The sequence below is a fragment of the Gorilla gorilla genome, chromosome 11 (assembly GCF_029281585.2).
Source record: "Gorilla gorilla gorilla isolate KB3781 chromosome 11, NHGRI_mGorGor1-v2.1_pri, whole genome shotgun sequence".
Taxonomy (NCBI): Eukaryota; Metazoa; Chordata; class Mammalia; order Primates; family Hominidae; genus Gorilla; species Gorilla gorilla.
The window spans coordinates 21,777,851-21,798,256 of NC_073235.2; the positions used below are offsets into that span (position 1 = coordinate 21,777,851).

At 44.5% G+C, this 20,406-nt stretch overlaps 1 protein-coding gene across 7 annotated transcripts in view; it reads left to right on the top strand.

Annotated features, from left to right (window-relative positions):
- The window catches only part of RALB (RAS like proto-oncogene B), a 54,995-nt gene that overhangs the window by 22,124 nt on the left and 12,465 nt on the right, over positions 1 to 20,406 (top strand). For 5 of the 7 annotated variants that reach the window (XM_019022657.3, XM_031008676.3, XM_055380529.2 and 2 more), the window contains exon 2: positions 16,777 to 16,937. In XM_019022657.3, coding sequence (XP_018878202.1) covers positions 16,777 to 16,937 — 161 coding nt within the window. Of the gene's footprint in view, positions 1 to 16,773; positions 16,938 to 20,406 lie in introns of all 7 variants that reach the window. The other 2 variants (XM_031008677.3, XM_055380528.2) reach the window with 1 other exon arrangement.

Below are 20,406 nucleotides of genomic sequence, written 5' to 3' on the forward strand. Positions count from 1 at the left end.
GTGACCAGGAGGTCTGTAGCTAATAGTAACAAGGTGAAGGACAGGCTATTATGGCTGGAAAGGCCAGGCCTCAAAGGTATGGGGGCTTTTGTAAGATGGATGGGGCTAACAGAGGTACTGAAGTGCAGGTGACATTGGGGAGGGAGGAAGGACACATGTCTGTCTGGCCCTGAAGCACATGGCATGGGAGGAGAAATAGCATCTGCTTGATGTGGTGTCCCCAGGGCACACCCAGGTCTCAGAGCTAGAAGGTAGAAGAACATTCTTAGAAGAGGTGGAGGCTCTCGAAGGGTTTGCTGGTGTGCCTGAGGTTGCAGGGACCAGGTGGGTTAGCCATTTCAGGAGATGGATGCAGTTCTGTTGGGTTGAGAGCCCTAGTCATAGGGAAGAGTGGGGACGCCTGCACTTCTGGTGGTGACTGTTCAGGACAGATGTTCAGCAATGTGCTCCCCTTAAGAGGAGGGTGGTCCTGTTCTAGCACCGTAGTTCCCAAACGTGGCTGGGGAGGTGGCAGCTTCCTTGTGTGATCCTCTTAGCCTTCACGTACTGACACAGCAGGGAAGAGAAGGCAAGACTGTTTCTGTTAGAGCCGTTTCGGGAGTTGCTGGGGAGATTTAGGACAGGGACATCCTGAAATGCCCATTGGTTATGCCTCTAAGGCAAATTACGCTGTGTTTTGGGGGATGAAGAAAGAAGGGTGTGAAGGGCTTCTGTTGATGAAAATATGCCTGTGCTTGTTTCCGGGTGGAGTATGCCTTTGGTACGCATTTTCCATGTGTCCCTCTCCACTGCCCTGAGACGTAGGCAGGGCAGATATTGTCAGTGAGTGGGAGTGACTTGCCTAATCCTCTAGTGAGTCAGTGGCTGAAGGAGGACTCAAAGCCAGGCCTCTTCATTCCTCAGGACAAGGGGGACTGCGTCTGAGCAAAAAGTCTCTTGCCTTATCTCTTTCTTATGGACTGGCAGCTTTTCCTACCTTACCATATATTTGGCTCTGAGGCCAGTTTCTTTCTCAAGACTTTCTAGAATATTAGAGTGATATTTATTTATTTATTTTGAGGTAAGTTCTCACTGTCGCCCAGGCTGGAGTGCAGTGGTGAGATCACAGCTCACTGGAGCCTTGATCTCCCTGGGCTCAGTGGTCCTCCCACCTCAGCCTCCTGAGTAGCTGGGACTACAGACACATGCCACTACACCCAGCTAATTTTTGTAGAGATGGGTTTTGCCACGTTGCCCAGGCTGGTCTTAAACTCCTGGGCTCAAGCGATCTGCTTCTTTGGCCTCCCAAAATGTTGGGATTACAGGCATAAGCCACTGTGCCCAGGCTAAAATGATATTTAAAAAGCAGCTAAGTGCTTACTGAGAACTTCTTTTAATAGGTATTCCTTTGTTTAATCTTCATAACAGTCCTAAGGATATAGCCCTCCTGTATTTCATTTTATTTTTGAGAAGAAGTCTCGCTCTGTCACCCAGGCTGGAGTGCAGTAGCGTGATCTTGGCTCACTGCAGCCTCTGCCTCCCAGGCTCAAGCAATCCTCCCACCTCAGCCTCCAAACCCAGCTAATTTTTTGTATTTTTGGTAGAGATGGGGTTTCACCATGTTGCCCAGGATGGTCTCGAACTCCTGAGCTCAAGCATTCCGCCCGCTTCAGCCTCCTAAAGTGCTGGGATTATAGGCATGAGCCACTGCGCCTGGCCTGTCCTATATTTTATTTTATTTTATTTTATTATTTATTTTTTTGATACAGAGTCTTGCTCTGTCACCCAGACTGGAGTGCAGTGGTGCGATCTCGGCTCACTGCAACCTCTGCCTCCTGGGTTCTAGCGATTCTCCCTGCCTAAGCCTCCCTGGGAGCTGGGATTACAGGTGCACGCCACCACGCCCGGCTAATTTTTGTATTTTTAGTAGAGATGGGGTTTTACCATGTTGGCCAGGTTGGGCTCGAACTCCTGACCTCAGGTGATCCACCTGCCTCAGCCTGCCAAAGTGCTGAGATTACAGGTGTGAGCCACTGCGCTAGCCTATTTATTTATTTATTTATTTGAGATAGAGTCTCACTCTGTTGCTCAGGCTGGAGTGCAGTGGTGTGATCTCGGCTCACTGCAAGCTCTGCCTTCTGGGTTCAAGCAATTCTCCCTGCCTCAGCCTCTTGGATAGCTTGGATTACAGGCGCTCACCAACACACCCAGCTAATTTTTGTGTTTTTAGTAGAGACGGGGTTTCACCATGTTGGCCAGGCTGGTCTGGAACTCCTGACCTCAAGTGATCCATCCACCTCCGCCCCCGAAAGTGCTGGGATTACAGGCGTGAGCCACCACGCCTGGCCTTGTCCTGTATTTTGTAGATCAGACTGAGGACAAGAAATGTTAACTAAAGCTGTTAGCTTCTTAATGGCAGAATTCAAGTCAAGGGTTTGTTTTCCTGTCCCACACTGTAGTTGGTATATAACTACTTTTTAAAAATTCTGGTAAAATGTACATAAGATAAAATTCAACATTTTACCTATTTTCAGGGGTACAGTTCAGTGACATTAAGCATGTTTACTTTGTTGTGCAGCCATCACCACCATCCATCTCCAGAACTTCTTCATCCCAAACTGAACCTCTGCACCCATTAAACACTGACTCCCCACTCCCCTCTTCCCCCACCCCCTGGCAGCCACCATTCTATCCTGCTTTCTGTCTCCCAATGTGGTTGTTTTGGGTACCTCATATCAGTGGAATCATAGTATTTGTGCTTTTGTGTCTTGCTTATTTCACTTAGTATAACGTCTTTAAGGGTGATCCACGTTGTAGCATGTGTCAGTTTCCTTCCTTTTTAAGGCTGAATATTCTACATTTACACCACATCTGATTTATCTGTTTATCTATTGATGGACATTTGGGTTGTTTCCGCCTCTTGGTTATTGTGAATAATGCTGATGTGAACATGGGTGTATAAATATCTGTTCAAGTCCTTGCTTTCAGTTCTTTTGTATATACAGCCACGCATCACTTAATGACACATACGTTCTGAGAAATGCTTTTAAGCAATGTCATTGTTTTGCAAACGTCAGGGTATACTTACACAAGCCTAGATGGTGTAGCTTACTACTCACCTAGCCCGTACGGTACAGCCTTTTGCTCATGGGCTGCAAATCTGCACGTCATGTTACTGTACCGAATACCGTGGGCAATTGTAACACAATGGGGAGGTATTTGTGTAAACATATCTAAACGCAGGAAAGGCCCAGTAACAGTACAGTACTATAATCTTATGGGACCACCGTTGTATTATGTGGTCTGTCATTGACTGAAACTTCTTTATTTGGTGCATGACTGTATAACAACTATTTTTGTTGTATATTTTCTCTCAGGTCTTTGTTTTAGAGCTTGTGCTCTGTGTTGCCTGCCTATGCATTTTTCTCCCTCTTTAGTGAGCTTTCTGACCCATAGATCTGTGTCCTTGAAATAAGTTTCAGCATTTCACATCATACTTGAAGCTCTTCCCCACCCCACTCTAATCCACTCATAGAGCACAGACCATGTAGTGGCTCAGAGTATGGACTGCTAGGGCTCCAGTCCCAGCCCTGCCATCCGCTAGTTAAGTGACCCTGGACAAATCATACAAACTCTGTTTGAGAGTATGCAATATACTAGAGATGCTATAGAAGTAGAAGTAGTAGTAGAATCTGTTTAAGTCTCTAAATAGGTTTTATTTGAATAAATAATTCAGGATAGGGACATGTATGCTAATTCCAAATTTGCCTTCAGCTCTTAGGAGTCCAGTAGCTCTGATGTCTCCATGGCTGCCTCTTCAGGTAGCAGGAACTTCAGAGTGAATCTGTATAAATGTGTAACCATCTGTAAGGCTAACAGAATCCCAGATTCCATGGGTGGGTGGAGGAGGACTTTATTTCAGAAATAATTATATTAAAATAAGCTTCCAAATTACTCCCACCATTTATTGTTGCTTTATAGTTCAGGAAAGTTATCAGATAAATGAATTAATGTTTCAGAGCTTACTAATCTGCACAGTGGCTCATGCCTGTAATCCCAACACTTTGGGAGGCTGAGGCAGGAGAGTCACTTGAGGCTAGGAGTTTGAGACCAGCCTGGACAACATAGTCTCTACAAAATTTTTATTTTATTTTTTGAGACGGAGTCTTGCTCTGTCGCCTGGGCTGGAGTGCAGTGGCGCGATCTCGGCTCACTGCAACCTCCACCTCCCGGGTTCAAGCGATTATCCTGCCTCAGCCTCCCAAGTAGCTGGGACTACAGGTGTGTGCCACTACGCCCAGCTAATTTTTATATTTTTAGTAGAGACGCAGTTTCACTATGTTGGTTGGCCAGGATGGTCTCAATCTCTTGACCTCGTGATCCGCCCACCTTGGCCTCCCAAAGTGCTGGGATTACAGGTGTGAGCCACTGTGCCCTGCCAAAAATTTTTTTAAATTAGCTGGGCGTGGTGGTGTGTGCCTGTAGTCCCAGTTACTTGGGAAGCTGATGTGGGAGGGTTGCTCGAGTCCCAAAGGTTGAGGCTGTAGTGAGTCATGATCACGCCACTGTACTGCAGTCTGGGCGACAGAATGAGACCTTGTCTTAAAAAAGAAAATAAATAAATAAAAAGCTTACCAGTTACCATTTATCCTTTTGAGGCCTCACAACCCAGGTGGAGAACACCAGCTCTGGTGTTTTATCTACCAAATATTGAGCGTCCACTAAGTACCAGGCACGCTGGGCACACAAAGATGAATGGGCTTGAAGTGTGGTGGGACAAACAGACCTCATCTTGGGGGAAATCACGACTTTCCCTAAGTGAAATGGTAGACAATATTGACAGGCATGGGGGCCCCCTGAGACTGGGAGGATGAGCTGGCCGGGGGATATCTAGGAAGGTGAGGAGGAAATATTGCAGCTGAGTCTTAAATTATAGGCGATCCTCCTCCATCAGGAGGAAGGGCAGTCCTGGCAGTAGGAATAGCATGTGCACAGAGGTACAGACCAGAAGCAGCCTCCTGCTTACGGGAAGGGACTCCAAAGCCTTCTAGTTTTTGTTTTAGTTAATTTCATTTGTTTTTGTTAATTTAGTTTTTCTTTTTTTGGAGGGGGGGCGTGGGAAGGGACAGGTAAAGAGGTATCCATTAGGGAATAGAAATATCTAAAACAAATTTCCTTAGGCATACAGGAGGGCTAATTAGAGTTGTTTTGCATATCTAATGTCAGAAAAAACAGTCAAAAATTGAAAGATAATTTAGATCGCTTAATTCAACTTTCTGGTTTTTATAGACATGGAAAGTGAGTCATAACGTGTATGAGCATATGAACATTTTCCATTCCCTGGTGCTAATTAGAATAGCAGCTACACAAGGGAAGGGGAACTTGACCAAGGAGGTCACTTGACTCAGGCCAGGGTCTGGGTATGAGATCGGGAGGGCTGGGCCTATCATGTCTGAAGCAGGGTCAGGGAGCCAGGCAAATGAGTGAGGCAGGTGGAAGTAAGACTGCAGCAGGCTTACGCTGGCTTTCACATAGTGTATGTCCCTTCCAGAAGTGGCAGCTGCTCCACAGCACCAGCCGAGTGGGACTTAGGAATGTCAGACTTCTTGATTTTTTTAAGAGATGCTAAAAATTTGGACTTTTATGTGAAATTGTTCTTTAAAAAATGTAAGTAACTAAATGAATATATATATATATTTTTTTCCAGATGGAGTCTCGCTCGGTTTGCCAGGTTGGAGTGCAGTGGCGTGATCTGGGGTCACTGCAACTTCTGCCTCCTGGGTTTAAGCAATTCTCCTGCCTCAGCCTCCCAAGTAGCTGGGATTACAGGCACGAGCCACCATGCCCAGCTAATTTTTGTATTTTTAGTAGAGACGGGGTTTCACCATGTGGGCCGGGATGGTCTTGAGCTCCTGACCTCGTGATCTGCCCGCCTTAGCCTCCCAAAGTGCTGGGATTACAGGCATGAGCCACTGCGCCTGGCCTAAATGAATTTTTAAAAGCAGTATATGAGCAAACAAAGCATGTCTGCAGGCCACCAAATTTTACAAATTGGCATGTCTGCTTTTGCCACGTGGTGAAAGCTGGTCCACAGCAAGGAAGAGTGACAGAGCTAGCACGTGGCGAGAATCACAGGGATGGTCTGGCAGCTCTCAGGGCCCTGTGTCCAGTTGCTCCTGAGTCCCAGCCCTATCCTCGGCCTCCTTCCTGTAGCATAGTTTTTCGTTTCGAGTCAGTGACATACGTTAGTAGTCTGCTAGTAAATCCCCCTTTGTGGTATAAATTAATTTACCTTATGTTTGTTTTTAGTGGAAATTTTCAAACATATATGAAGGTATAGAGAATAGTACATAATGCGCTACCTTGTCACCATCAGTCAATGAATGGCTAATCCGACCAGATGCCATGGCTTACACCTGTAATCCCACCTACTCTGGAGTTGGGGGCAGAGGGCCCAGGATGGGAGTGTGTGTGGGGGGGTGTTGCTTGAGCCCAAGAGGTTGAGACTGTGGTGAGCCATGATGGCACCACTGCACTGCAGCCTAGGTGACAGAGCAAGAACCTGTCCTAAAATAAATAATTAAAATCCAATCAGTGTTCAGATTTCCTCAATTTACTTTGTTCAAATTAAGCAAAATAAGGAGTATGTGTTTAAAAAACTTTTTTTAAAGCGGAAGAAGAGACCAAGGCAAGTTTCAGAGCAGGAGTGAAAGTTTATCAGAAAGCTTTAGAACAGGAAGGAAAGGAAAGAAAAGAAGGAAAGTCCAACTTCATTGTTGCCAGTATTAACTCTGTATCCTACAATAATTCTTTGTTTATATATAAACAATTTTTTTAAACAAATGACATTGTATTATATGTTTTCTGCACATTTCTGATAGAATTTGGATCATTGCCATTTTGTACCTCCTCCTAAATGGATACATCTGGACATTGTTCCCGGTCAGTACATATAGCACTTCCCCATTCTTTCCAATAGCTGGATAATCTAAAACTTCATTGTAATTTGGTTTGTTCCTTCCGTGGGTTCATCATCTTGCTGACTTACAGAATGAAGCTGCAGACCTTTGTGGTGAGTGTTACAGCTCTTAAATGTGGTGTGTCTGGAGTTTGTTCCCAAAATGTATCCAGAGTTTGTTCCTTCTGGTGGGTTCGTGGTCTCACTGACTTCAAGAATGAAGCCGCAAACCTTCACAGTGAGTGTTACAGCTCTCAAAGGTGGCACAGGCTGAAAGAGTGAACAGCAGTAAGATTTATTGTGAAGAGTGAAAGAACAAAGCTTCCACAACGTGGAAGTGACCCGAGCAGGTTGCTGCTGCTGGCTGGGGTGGCCAGTTTTTATTCCCTTATTTGGCCACACCCACGTCCTGCTGATTGGTCCATTTTACAGAGTGCTGATTGGTCCATTTTAGAGAGCGCTGATTGGTGCATTTTACAGTGTGCTGATTGGCGCATTTTACAAACCTCTAGCCAGCCACAGAGTGCTGATTGGTGCGTTTTACAATCCTAGCTACAGAGGGCTGATTGGTGCATTTTACAATCCTCTTGTAAGACAGAAAAGTTCTCCAAGTCTCCACTCGACCCAGGAAGTCCGGCTGGCTTCACCTCTCACTATCATAATTTATGCAAGAATTCCCCATTGATGGAAATTTTAAAGATTATTATAGCATTCTTTGTAGTGACAAAAAATTATGCTTGTAATTATATCCTTATACTTTTGTAGAATAAATTCCTGGAAGAGGTTTACATTCATATAATTCTTTTAGTAGTTGCTTGTTTTTTCCCAAGAGGGTGTGGCAGTTAATAATATCAGTAGTATTCATTTCCCCAAACTCTTGATGAACTCAATCTAATGTTTTATTTACATTTCCTTGACTACTAGAGAAATTGGGTTTAGCTTCATATGTTTGTTATCTGTGCCCACTTTTCTGTGAAGTACTTCTTCATTTTTTGCCCATTTAAAAAACTAGGTTGTTTGACTTACTGCTTTGCAGGGGCTTTTTATATATTAGGGATATTACTTTGTTTTGTGTTGCAAATATTTTCTCCTTATCTGTCTTTCAGTTCTTCTTATAATTCTCCTTTGCTTTTCAAATTATTTTCCCGTTTTTTAGCTGTTGAATTAAACATTTCTTACCATATTTTGATTCCCTGCATTTTTCCATTACTGCTTCCTGTTGGGAACGCTTGTTTGAAAAAAATAACAGGAAGTTGAATTTTAACTCTACTGTTGAGTTTGAGCTTTTGTAAAGTCAAAAGACAAAATTATCACAAATGTAGTTTAAAGATCTTAACTGGCTTTATTTGCAGTTCTGGTATCGGGCAGCATGTGATTCCGTAAGATTGTGTTCGAGTGAGCTGAGGAGAGGAGGCTGGCTTTGTGGAAAGAAAAGGGCTGAAAAATGCAGAAACATAGAACCCAAAATAGGTTGTTTCAAAGTTACTTTCTTTGTAAGGCCGGAACAGGGAGACACAACAATGGAAAATAACTGGTTAAAATCGGGTTAGTTTTTGTTGTAAGGATTAAAACAAAGGAAAGGTCATTTCTGTGATTGTAGGAAAATGTGAATTTTCTGACTCAGGTGTGCCCTCCACCTTGACCAGTCTCCCCTTGGTGTTCTCCCAAAGCAGAGCCCTTCCTTCTCCCTTGTTTATTTAATATTCATTACAGTTATGGATTTCTGGATTCCTAATTTTTCAGGGGTCTGTTTTCAATACTGTTCTTGTTTTTGTCCCTACATTGTCCCAGCTTTAGGATTGCCAGACTCAAATATTATGATTATGGCCTACTAGGTGACCTTCAGTTCATACTGTCTGGAGGAGTGCTGAATGCAATTATTGGCAGGTGTGTAATGTTTGACTGTTTGCTGTGTGCTTCTGTTGCCGTAATACTCAGGACACAGAATTTTAGGAGGGGGGCTGAGAGATTAGGTTTCCCCTAGGTTTTCAGATTCTCATTTGTGATTTTCATGACAACCCTATGATACTGCAAGATGGCATTTGGACACGACTTACCAACGCATTTCCTCTTTGCTCAAGCTTAACAAAAGACTGGCTATATTGGCCTATGGGACTAACGCTAGTAGAAACCACCTCTTCCTCCTAACATGTATGGTTTTATATACTATGATTTGCTTTCAAAATACATTTTACTTCTCAAGTGAATATATGTTCTGGTATTTGGTTTTATGCTAAGTGGTAGAGAGCCCTATCTAATATTAGTGTTTCATATAACATTACATAGAAAAACCATTTCCCAGTGCTTTTGCCCCACTTTCCCTACAAGTCATCTAAGTGGACATCCTTAGTTTGGAGTGTCTTGTTATTCTGTATCCTTGTTGATTCAGTGCCTTACAAGCTAAGATGGGCTGGAGGACCCGCCTAGCAATGACTCCCTGTTTTCTCTAGAATCAAAGTTTCTTAAGATGGCACTTTAGGCCCATTTATAGACAGAGCTATCTTTGGAGACTCATTACCCAGGCACTTCCCCATCCCATACCTTACGCTTCAATATTATGTGACTCCTGAACCCACTGTGATGTTTCATGCCTTTGTTGCTTTGCACATGCTGTGCGTTAAGCTGGAATATGTTCTCACTCCCATCTGCTGAATGGACTATTATTAACCTTTGGAGCCTCCCTGATTCCCTTTTCCTGGAGTTCATTATGCTTTCCGTTATATCTTGTACCATCTTTATCTTTGCATGTGAGAAATTACATTAAAATGCTTTATTTATAGAAGTCTTTCATTGGGAAGACTGAATTTTCTAAGGGGAGAAACCCAAAACTTGGCACAAAGTAGAGCCCAAATGTTTTTTGAACAAACTTGAGTCAAACAACAGAGCTTTTGGGTGAGTAGATAGAAACATGTTGAAGGGTGCCGTCTTAACTCAGGCTGCCGTCTTAACTCAGGCTGCCGTCTTAACTCAGGCTGCCGTCTTAACTCAGGCTGCCGTCTTAACTCAGGCTGCCGTCTTAACTCAGGCTGCCGTCTTAACTCAGGCTGCCGTCTTAACTCAGGCTGCCGTCTTAACTCAGGCTGCCGTCTTAACTCAGGCTGCCGTCTTAACTCAGGCTGCCATAACAAAATACCATAGACTGGGTGGCTTAAACAACAGGAATTTATTTTCCCACAGTTCTGAGGCTGGAAGTCTGAGACAGGGCACCAGCATGGTTGGGTTCTGGTGAGGGCTCCCTTCCTGCCTTATAAGAAGAGGAAGAGATACCTGAGCTGCATTCTCAGTGTGTCCTGGCGTGGTGGAAAGAGCCCAGGTATCTCTTCCTTCTCTTATAAGTGCACCCATTGAATAGGATCAGGGCCCTACCCTTATGACCTTATGGTTTGCAAGTGGTCCCCGCCCCACAGATGTAGTTCTGAAATTGTTAGTGAATTCAGTGGGGGAAGTCTGATTGCTTTGGGGAAAATGAATGTCTGTGCTTCATGTTAGGGACAAAGTATACGGATACTGAATTTACACTGAAATTTACACTGAAATACATCAGAAAATGAGGTGCATTGATGGGTAGAGAGAGGGACAACAGATGAATGGATTTGTGATAAAGCAAATGGAGCAAAATGTTGATTGTAAAGTCCAGGCAGTGAGTGTATGGATTCACAGGACGGTTCTTTCAGCTTTTCTTAGTGTTTGAAACTTTTTGGGATAAAATGTTGGGGAAGATACCTGTATTTTTTTAAGAACACATTTATTGGCTAGGCATTTCCATTATAGGTATTAAATCATTAACGTGAGCTTCCCAAACTTAACTGATTTTTTTTTTCCTTCCTGCTCTTTCTCCTCCTGTCTTTATCTAGTCAGTTCCTTCAGCTCTTAGTTCATGCGATGTCCCTCCAGGAAATTTCCCCTGACCTTCCAGCCTGATACAGATATGTCTTTCTGTGTTCCCAGGGCACCACTTGCATACTTCTGCCATAGAATTTATTATCTTGTACTGTAATCATTTACTTACTGATCTGTCTGAACCACTAGTCTTTGAGTTTTTTGAGGGCAAAGACTATGTTCTGGAATGTTTTTGGTACAAGAAAAAGCAAACACAACAGTGGACTCTTTGTGGCTTAAACAGTTAGAAGTTTCTTATCTCTAATACCCTGTGTCATCGCCCGTTGGGTCTTCCTGCCCACTGCACAGACAAAACCAATTCACTGAGACCATGGTATTGCAGTAAAGAGAGTTCAGTGGACTCGAGGCTGGCCACATGGGAGAACTGGAATTATCAGTCAAATCAGTCTCCCTAAAGGCTCAGAGTTTAGAGTTTTTCAAGGATGTTTTGGTAGGCAGGGGGTTAGGGAATGGGTGCTGCTGGTTGGTTGGGGATGCAATTATAGGGGTGTAGAAAATGGTGCTTGTGCCCTGAGTCCACCTCTGGATGGTGGCGAGGAACCACAGGACTGGTTGAGTCATAAGTCCATGTGGGGTCAGTCTGAAAAACATCTCAAAAGACCAATCTTAGGTTCTACAATACTGATGTTATCTATAGGAGCAACTGGGGTAGTCCACATCTTGTGACCTCTGACCACATGACTCCTGAGCAGTAAGGGATTATAGAAAGGAGGCCTATATTTTAGCAGAACTCAGGCCCCTCCCAGAATCCTAATCTCCTGGCCTAATCTACTAGTTTTATAAAGGCAGTTTCAGTCCCTGAACAAGGAAAGGATCAATTTTATGGAGGGACTATTATTATCCTTGTTAAACTAGAAATTCCTCTCAGGGTTGGTGTGGCCTATGCCCAGGAATAAGAGAAGACGCCGACCTGTGAGACCAGAGGCAAGATGGAGTCAGCACGTTCAGCTTCTTTCACTGTCAGAATCTTTGCAAAGGCAGTTTCACCCAAAGTCTGGAGGTTGCTGTTTCTAGGATTGGTTCAGTGAGGGGCATGTGGTCAGCACCTCTACCTTCCCTGTTCTTTCCCTTAATTATGCCAAGTTGACTGAAGCAGTGATACAGGCTGGAAATATCCACCATGGTTATTTCAGTTTTTGAACTTTAAGCACAGATATTTTGGGAAGTATTGGGGTGTGTTGAATAGTTTTCAATTCATTTATTATTTCTTCTAGAGAAATTGACTTGTTTTTGAAAACAGCAGTTCAGAATTAGATAACTACACGTGTTTGAAAGGATCCCCCCAACCTGGAAAAATATCCTTTTCAGACAGCCATAATAATTCATAGAACCAGGATTGATGCAGAGAAATTGTGTGACAGGTTGATGGTCTGGAGGTTCCAACCTCATTCACAAACCTCAGCGCTGTAGGAAACAGTGTGGACCAGAAATGAGGCCAGGAGTAGTTTCACCTTCCTAAACTCAAGCCTTTTGGGGAGGTCTGCCTCTTATTCCATTTATTCTATTTTAGCCACATTTCAGATGTGCTTACTTATCTAGTTACTTGCTTAGCTCACTTATTTAAAAAAAAAAAAGCACGTAATTTGCAAAGGGGGAGTGGAAAGAATGCCTGGTGTAGGCAGGCGGTCAAGAGTAGGGGGGAGAAGAGCAAATGTGATCTGGACTCCTGGCAGCCAAGGACTTTCACTAACTGATGAGTGCCCTGAGGTCTTCAAGAGAAAAGCTTGGTTATGTTCAGTCTGTGCTGTTTCAGAAGACAGAGAAATCTAATACATGAAAAGTAACTTGCAACACTACATAAATAATGGCCTCAAACAGGTTTTAAATATAGGAAGGTATAGATAAAATTCTGGTATACACAGTTAATAGTATCTCTGGGTGGTAGGATCATAGGTGCTTTTTATGTGTATTCTGTAAATTTGCTATGAGCATCGTTACTTTTAAAATACTTAAAAAGTATTTTAAGCATTCAGAATGGTTCTTTTTCAACTCCATCAGGTCTTTCAATGATGTCATTTTTTTCACATTTTGCCTTTGTCTTTGTTAAAATTGATCAACTAATACTTTTTATAATATTTGCCTGAAGAGTCCTGCTTGTTACTGCCATTGACTCTCATGAATTGCGATTTGCTTGTGTTTTGTGAGCTGGAATTTTAGGCTTTAGCTGTGAGACTCCCGAACACTCATTGCCCCTTGTTCCCCCAGAGAGGTTTCGTTTAGCATTGCCTGGGCCTCCAGCACTATGAGCAGCCTGGGACCACTTTTCATGTTACTTTATTGGCTTTGGAGGAGTGTTGTGGGTATAGGTTTTCAGGGGAGAATTCCCTACAGCCAGAGCCCAGACAAGCTTCCTTGTCATTTTCCTCTGTTGGCGCACTGATGGTGTGCTCCTTCAAGGGTCTTGACTTCTTAGTTCTCAATTGAAAAGGTGTCTCAGTTCTAACTGCTGCCTTGTGTGTATGTCTGGTCTCCCAGCCATGTGAATGTGTGTGTGTGCATGCGCACACATGCACATGTACGTTAAATCCTAAATTACCAAGAACAGCAACCATCCAGAACTGCAGGAACTGCCGCTCTTACTGCTCTGATTCTCTCCTGTTTGGGGATCCTTACTTTCTTTTGAGCTCAGCTGTGCATTTAAGAGCAATTCTAAGCCTTGGCTGCTCATGAGGATCACCTGGGAATCTTTTAGAATTTCCCATGCCCAGGTTGCATCTCAGACCAATTATTTCAGAATCTAGGGTGGGACCCAGGTGTAAGGATGTTTCTGAAGCTCCCTGCATGATTCTGTTGTATAGCTAAGAATGGGAACCACTGATTTAAGATGATGTTGTTTTATTTCGCCCAGTGATGTGTGTGTGTGTTGTGTGTGTTTATTTTTCTAGTGGGGATGTTTTCAGGCTATCTCGTCAGCAGTAAGGGAAATAGGAGTCCACCATGTTGTAGTTAGAATGAACACTCTCGTAAAGTGGCCTCGTTGTCTGGAGTGACATCCAGAGTTCTTGGTCTCATGGCCAAGGAAATCAGGGATGCAGACACACCAAGGGTGAGGTTTAGAGCAGAAATTGAATAGGAGAAAGAAAGAGAACGGTTCTCTGCTACAGAGAGTAGTCCTGGAAAAAGGGTTGCCATCCTGCAGTGAAATGCAGGGGTTTTTACAGATGTGCTAGTGGGGAGGCAGTATCTGATCTACATAGGGTGTGGAAAACCGGTTAGGACCAAGTGTGCCATCTGCATAAGGCATGACTCTCTGGCAGCACCCACCACAGTCTTTTATTATGCAGGCGAGTCCTCAGCCTGAGCTACTCTATGTTGCTTATTTCTTTCCTATTGCACATGTGCTAAAAATGGGGGAGGTGGAACCCCCATGGTGGACCTGCCTGGCCCCAGGTAGCCCTTCTATTGGTGCAGCCGCTGGCATGCAGCTGTGCAAGCCTCCGGCTTCCTTATCTATGTTTGTAACCTGATCTTCCAGGCTGCTCTTTTTTAGAAAAGAATTGATTTCTTGGGCTGCGTTTTGTTAGAAGGGAAGTTCTGGCCAGGTGCAGTGGCTCACACCTGTAGTCCCAGCATTTTGGGCGGCTGAGCAGGGGGTGGATCACTTGAGATCAGGAGTTTGAGACCAGCCTGGCCAACATGGTGAAACCCCATCTCTACTAAAAATACAAAAATTAACCAGGCAGGGTGGTGCGTGCCTGTATTCCCAGCTACTCAGGAGGCTGAGGCAGGAGAATCACTTGAATCCAGGAGGCAGAGGTTGCAGTGAGCCGAGATCGTTCCATTGCACTCCAGCCTGGGTGACACAGTGAGACTCTGTCTCAAAAAAAAGAAAAAAAAAGAAGGAGGAAGTTCTGCCGAGGACTCTTTGCCCTCACTATCTGCCTAAATGGTCTCTTTCTACCTCCTGTATCACTCTTACAATTAGATGGGATGGAAAACAACATTGGTTCATTCCTACTGGGTGCTGGGTCTGTGCCTTGGTGTTTTCCATGTATATCCTATTTAGTCCTCAGAACATTCCTGCAAGGTAGGTGGTGGTTGGTTTTATGCACATAAGAAAACTGGCTTGGAGACATTGAACTAGTTCTAGGGTCACGCAGCTCACAAATGGCAGAACCACACTCAGGCCTGCCAGATGCCCAAGCCCTGCCCTTTATTCTTGTGTTTTGGTATATGTGAAATAGATTTTTCCATACAAATTGGTTAAAATAAAGATTGGCACTTGGGTTATGGTAGATTCCAGGTCCCTGTTAAATATACTTACTTGGGTTGCTTTGTTGTCCCATAATACTGGAGTTGCTCTACTCATTTTATCTTCCTTCTGATGAGGGCAAATTGATTTTGAGATTTCTCCTTTTAACTCTCATGTGTCACGAAGGGGTATTTGTTCTTGAATTCACTTCTTTAATCAACCAGAGGGATGTGTGGGGCTGTGTAAGAGTGTGAGAGCATATGTGTGTGTGAGAAAGTGTATGAGAGCATGAGTCCATGGGAGCATGTGCGAGAGCATGTGTGTTCTGTGAACATGTATGTGTTAGAGCATGAGAGCATGTGTGGTATGAGCATGTGGACATGTGTTACAGCATGTGAGATTGTGTGTGGTGTGAGCATGTGAACATGTATGTGTGTGAGAGCATTGTGTGGTGTGGGCGTGAACATGTATGTGTGAGAGCATGTGAACACGTATGTGCATGTTAGAGCATGTGAGCGTGTGGTATGAGCATGTGAGCCTGTGGTATGAGCATGTGAGAGTATGTGGTGTGAGCATGAACATGTATGTGTGTGGTATGAACATGTGAACATGTTAGAGCATATGTGAGTGTGTAGTTGTGTGTGTGTGTGAAAGCGTGAGTGCACCTGTGAGAGGACAAGTGTGTGATAGTGTATGGAGTGTGTGTGTTGTGAGAGCATGTGAGCTTGTGAGTGTACATGAGAGCACAAGTTTGAGAGTGTGTTGAGAGCATTGTGAACGTGTTATGAGAGTGAAAGTGTGGGTATATGGGTGTGATAGTGCGTGTGATAGTGTGAGTGTGAGAGCTTGTGTGTGAATGTGAGCATGTATGACAGCGTGCTAGCATGTGTGAGCCTGTGATAGTGTGTGAGAGCGTGAGAGCAAGTGTGTGAATGTGTGAATGTGAGAACATGAGAGCATGTGTGAATGTGAGAACATGTGAGTGTGAAAATGAGTGATAGTGTGTGAGCGTGTGTGTGAATGTGGGTGTGAGTTAATGTGAGCGTGTGTGAGCGAGTGTGAATGTGTGTGAATGTGAGAGTGAATGTGTGTAAATAAGAGCATGTGTGAATGTGTGTGCAAGCGTGTGTGAATGTGAATGTGAGAGCGTGTGAGCGTGTGTGAATGTGAGCGTGTGTGAATGTGAGCGTGTGTGAGTGTGAGCATGTGTGTGAATGTGGGCATGTGTGAGTGTGTTAGTGACCGTTTGTGAGTGTGAATGTGAGAGCGTGTGTGAGCGCGTTGTGAGTGTGTGCGTGTTGTGGGGTAGAGGGTAAGAGGGCAAAGCGAGGAGTGAAGCTAAAGAGCTGGGGATTGAGGTCCCGAGCTGTTCTCCGCGGCAGCTGAGAACCGAGCAGAGAGGTAGGAAACTGGAGCTACGAGCGGTTTGGTCTCTGCCTCAGTGAGGCCCTGCTGAGGGTCTGATGATTTTCGGTGACTGGGTGTCCTCTCCACCCTGCCCAGTGAGGCGGGCGTGGGGTGTGCGCTCCTGTTTCTCCCCTCTAGCCTTGGCTTCGCCCCAGCTGTGCTGGGGTAAGTGACTTCCAGAGTTGTTGGAGGGCTCGCATGTCTGCCCTGAGCCTGAAAGGATTACTTTCCTGTTGGAATGTCTGGGTTAGTTAGGCTTTAATGGAGGATGTGAATGACATTTGGTTTCAGCTAGGTTGAAAGCAAATCGCCTCTAAGTCTTTGTCTTTGTCATCAGCAGCTCTTCAGTGGGTCATCTGTGTGTCACAGCCTCAGAAGACCAGCGAGATGGCTGCCAACAAGAGTAAGGGCCAGAGCTCCTTGGCCCTCCACAAGGTGATCATGGTTGGCAGCGGAGGCGTTGGCAAGTCAGCCCTGACGCTTCAGTTCATGTATGACGAGGTAAGCCCTGCTAGGCACAGACCACCTTCCGATGGCATTGGCCGTAGCAGTGTCCCTGCTCCCGCTGTTTCTGTGCCAGTCCTCCCGTACACAGGGGTTCACGGAGCAAGTCTGTGTTGAGGTGGCTTCTGACTAGCTTCCTAGGAAGGTCTAATCAGCATAAGATCTGGATGGCTGATTCTAGGTAAATAATTTCAACTCCGGCAGGGATGTGAGAGATCTCTGCTTGCATCGTTTCCATTGTTACACTTCGAGCTTTCTTTCTGACAAAAGCCCAGGGGAGGAGAGAGGAGCCTTTGTACAGATTTTCCAAACAACACAAGCATTTAGCCTTGCGATTGTCAGTCAATCGCAGAGTGAAAGAGAGTGAAAGGGGAGCTGAGCTGTCATACAACTTAATCCTTTCCCAAGTGATAGACATCAGATCCAGTTCTCCTGTGCGGCAAGGTAAAGCTTGCCCTATCCTTGCCCAAAATTTACGTCACCTACTTAATGTGGATAACATCACTGGTGTTGAGTTCAGTGTGACAACACAGCCTTGATCCCCGGAGCCACAAAAGTCCCTGCTTGAGCTGTTTGCTAGGATACTTAGCCTACTGTGGGCTCTACATCTGCAGATTCAAGCAATGTAGCATGAAACGTTGCGGAATGAAAATATTCGGGAAAAAAAACCCAATGAAAAATAACAATGCAATGATAAAAACAATACAAATTAAAACATGCAGTGTAACAACTGTTTGCGTAGCCTTTACATTGTATTATGTACTATAAGTAATCTAGAGATGATTTAAAGTGTATGGGAGGATGTTACATGTAAATGCTGTGCCATTTTAAGTAAAGGACTTGAGCATCTGCAGATTTTGGTATCTGGTGGGGGTCCTGGAACCATTTCTCTAGGGATACCGAGGGATGACTGTAGTACAGGCAGGGAGAGTGTTCCGAGCAGAGCTTAAACCTCAGGGCCTCTCACTTGCATTGCTGCCACATGGCTTTATGAGATTTGCAAAAGAAAGCTATCACAACCATGTCAGTTAAGATCACTACCTCTTTTCACTAGACTTTCCTGTTGTCCTGCTTCCTCTTATGCTGGGTGCAGCTGGAGTGGCCATGGGCATTTTCGGCCTCTAGCTGAGGGAATTTGTGTTGGGCTGGGTTAGGTGGGAATAGTGGTATGTGTTGGTGTGGTTTGGAGTCACGCGGCATGTGGCGATTATTGCTGGCTGCAGGAGTACTCCAGCCGCCCACTGTGCTGACGTGCGAGCATCGTGATGTGAGGTGCAGGGCCAGGGGTGGATCCCGATGTGAACCTGTCTTGTGGCACCTGACACAAGTGTGTGAGAGCTAGAAGCTAGAAACTGGGCCAGAAAAGTCTTTCAGATCTTACAGCTTGTACAGTGAAGCTCAATAGAGGTTTCCTAAATTTGGCAGTAATCCCAAAACTTTCATTACTAGAAATGCCATGTAGTCACATGCACATGTATGTTTATTGCAGCACTATTTACAATAGCAAAGACATGGAACCAACCCAAATGCCCATCAAAGATAGACTGGATAAAGAAAATGTGGCACATATACACCATGGAATACTATGCAGCCATAAAAAAGAATGAGTTCATGTCCTTTGCAGGGGCATCAATGAAGCTGGAAACCATCACTCTCAGCAAACACAGGAACAGAAAACCAGACACCACATATTCTCACTCATAAGTGGGAGTTGAACAATGAGAACGCATGGACACAGGGAGGGGAACATCACATGCTGGGGCCTTTTGGGGGGCGGGGGGCAAGGGGTGGGAGAGCATTAGGACGAATACCTAATGCATGTGGGGCTTAAAACCTAGATGATGGGTCGATAGGTGCAGCAAACCACCATGGCACATGTATACCTACATAACCTGCATGTTCTGCACATGTATCCCAGAACTTAAAGTAAAAAGAAAAAAAAAAAAGTCATGTAGTTGTGAAGCTGAAAGGACCTCTTCTAAGCTGTCAGAACAAAAGACATTTTCATTAACCATGCTAAAGGAAAGACTAAATTATGTTTTATTCTCTATAGGAATGTTTCAAAAATCATTGGCATATGACAAGAAAAAGTATACAGCAAACAAAAAAGTAGAAGGTATTCTAGAGGTATGTCAGGCAGTTTAATAAAAATATTGTTATTTTGCTGGATTTTGTGATGTCAGTGCTGTTTGTATTAGTTTTTTTATTACTGTATAATAATCACAAAGTTAGCAGGTTAAAACAACATACATTTGTCATTCCGTAGTTTCCGTGGGTCCAGAATTGGAGCCTCAGCTGAGTCCTCTGCTCAGAGTCCCACAAGACTCCAGTCAAGGTGTCAGCTGGGGCTGTGACCTCTTCTGAGGCTTGGGGGTCCTCTTCCAGGCTCCCTAGTTGTTGGTAGAATTTAGTTCCTTGTGGGTATAGGACACAGGTGCTCAGATTCTACAAGTTGCCTGCAGGCCCCTGCCATGTGCCGTCTCCATAGGCAGCTCATACCACAGTGGCTTGCTTCTCCAAGGCCGGCAGGACAGTCTCCAGTCTCCAGCCAGCCTAGACGGTCTTATAAAATGAAATGGAAACATGGGGGTATTCCCTTTGCCTCACTGAGAGTCACCCGGGGGTGAGATCGCTGGAGTACTCATCTTTAAAACTTTATGATGGATTATGATTTCTCATTCAATGTCAACATTTACTTTAATGTCCAGTATTACGTGTGTAATTTTGTATCTTAAGGAAGGGCCGCCATAATGAATAAGCGTCAAACCTAAACCTGGATATCCTCCTGGGTCATGCTCCCCATGTCTTATAATGAGACACTTTTGTGTTTGATACCTGCTTTTCTTTATCTTATTCTGGGGATCAAACTGGATAAATCTAATGTAGTCAGCTGAATTTCCCCAAAACATTTTTGCATAAGAGAAGCAGGTTGGGAGATCTGCATCTGCTTTGGAGGTCTTTTGTTTGTTTTTGCTCAAAAACTTATAATTTGCTTACAAAAACTTTTTTCTCCCCTATAACAGAGGTTGGGGAAGAGAGGGGGTGGTGAGTAGGGGAATTAGGATTAGGGAGATAGGATTAGGGAAGTAGTTGTTAACAGAGGCGAGAGAGGGGGATTTTGCTTCCCCAGGGAATATTCGTAAGTACCTGGAGACATTTTTGGCCATCACAGCTTGGGGGAAGATGCTACCAGCATCTAGTACGTGGAGGCCAAGGATGCGCTCAACATCCTACATCACACAGGACAGCCCCCAACAAAGTATTAACCAGCACAAAATATCCACAATGCCACTGTTGAGAAACCTGCATTAGAGGCAGAGCCGTGGCAGATCCGAGGAGAGAAGATTCCCCTACAGTGTTAGTGATTGAGAGGCCCTGGGTTGCCAGTTCCAAGAGCAAGTTCAGATACAGAGCTGGGGCCGGGCGCGGTGGCTCACGCCTGTAATCTCAGCACTTTGGGAGGCCG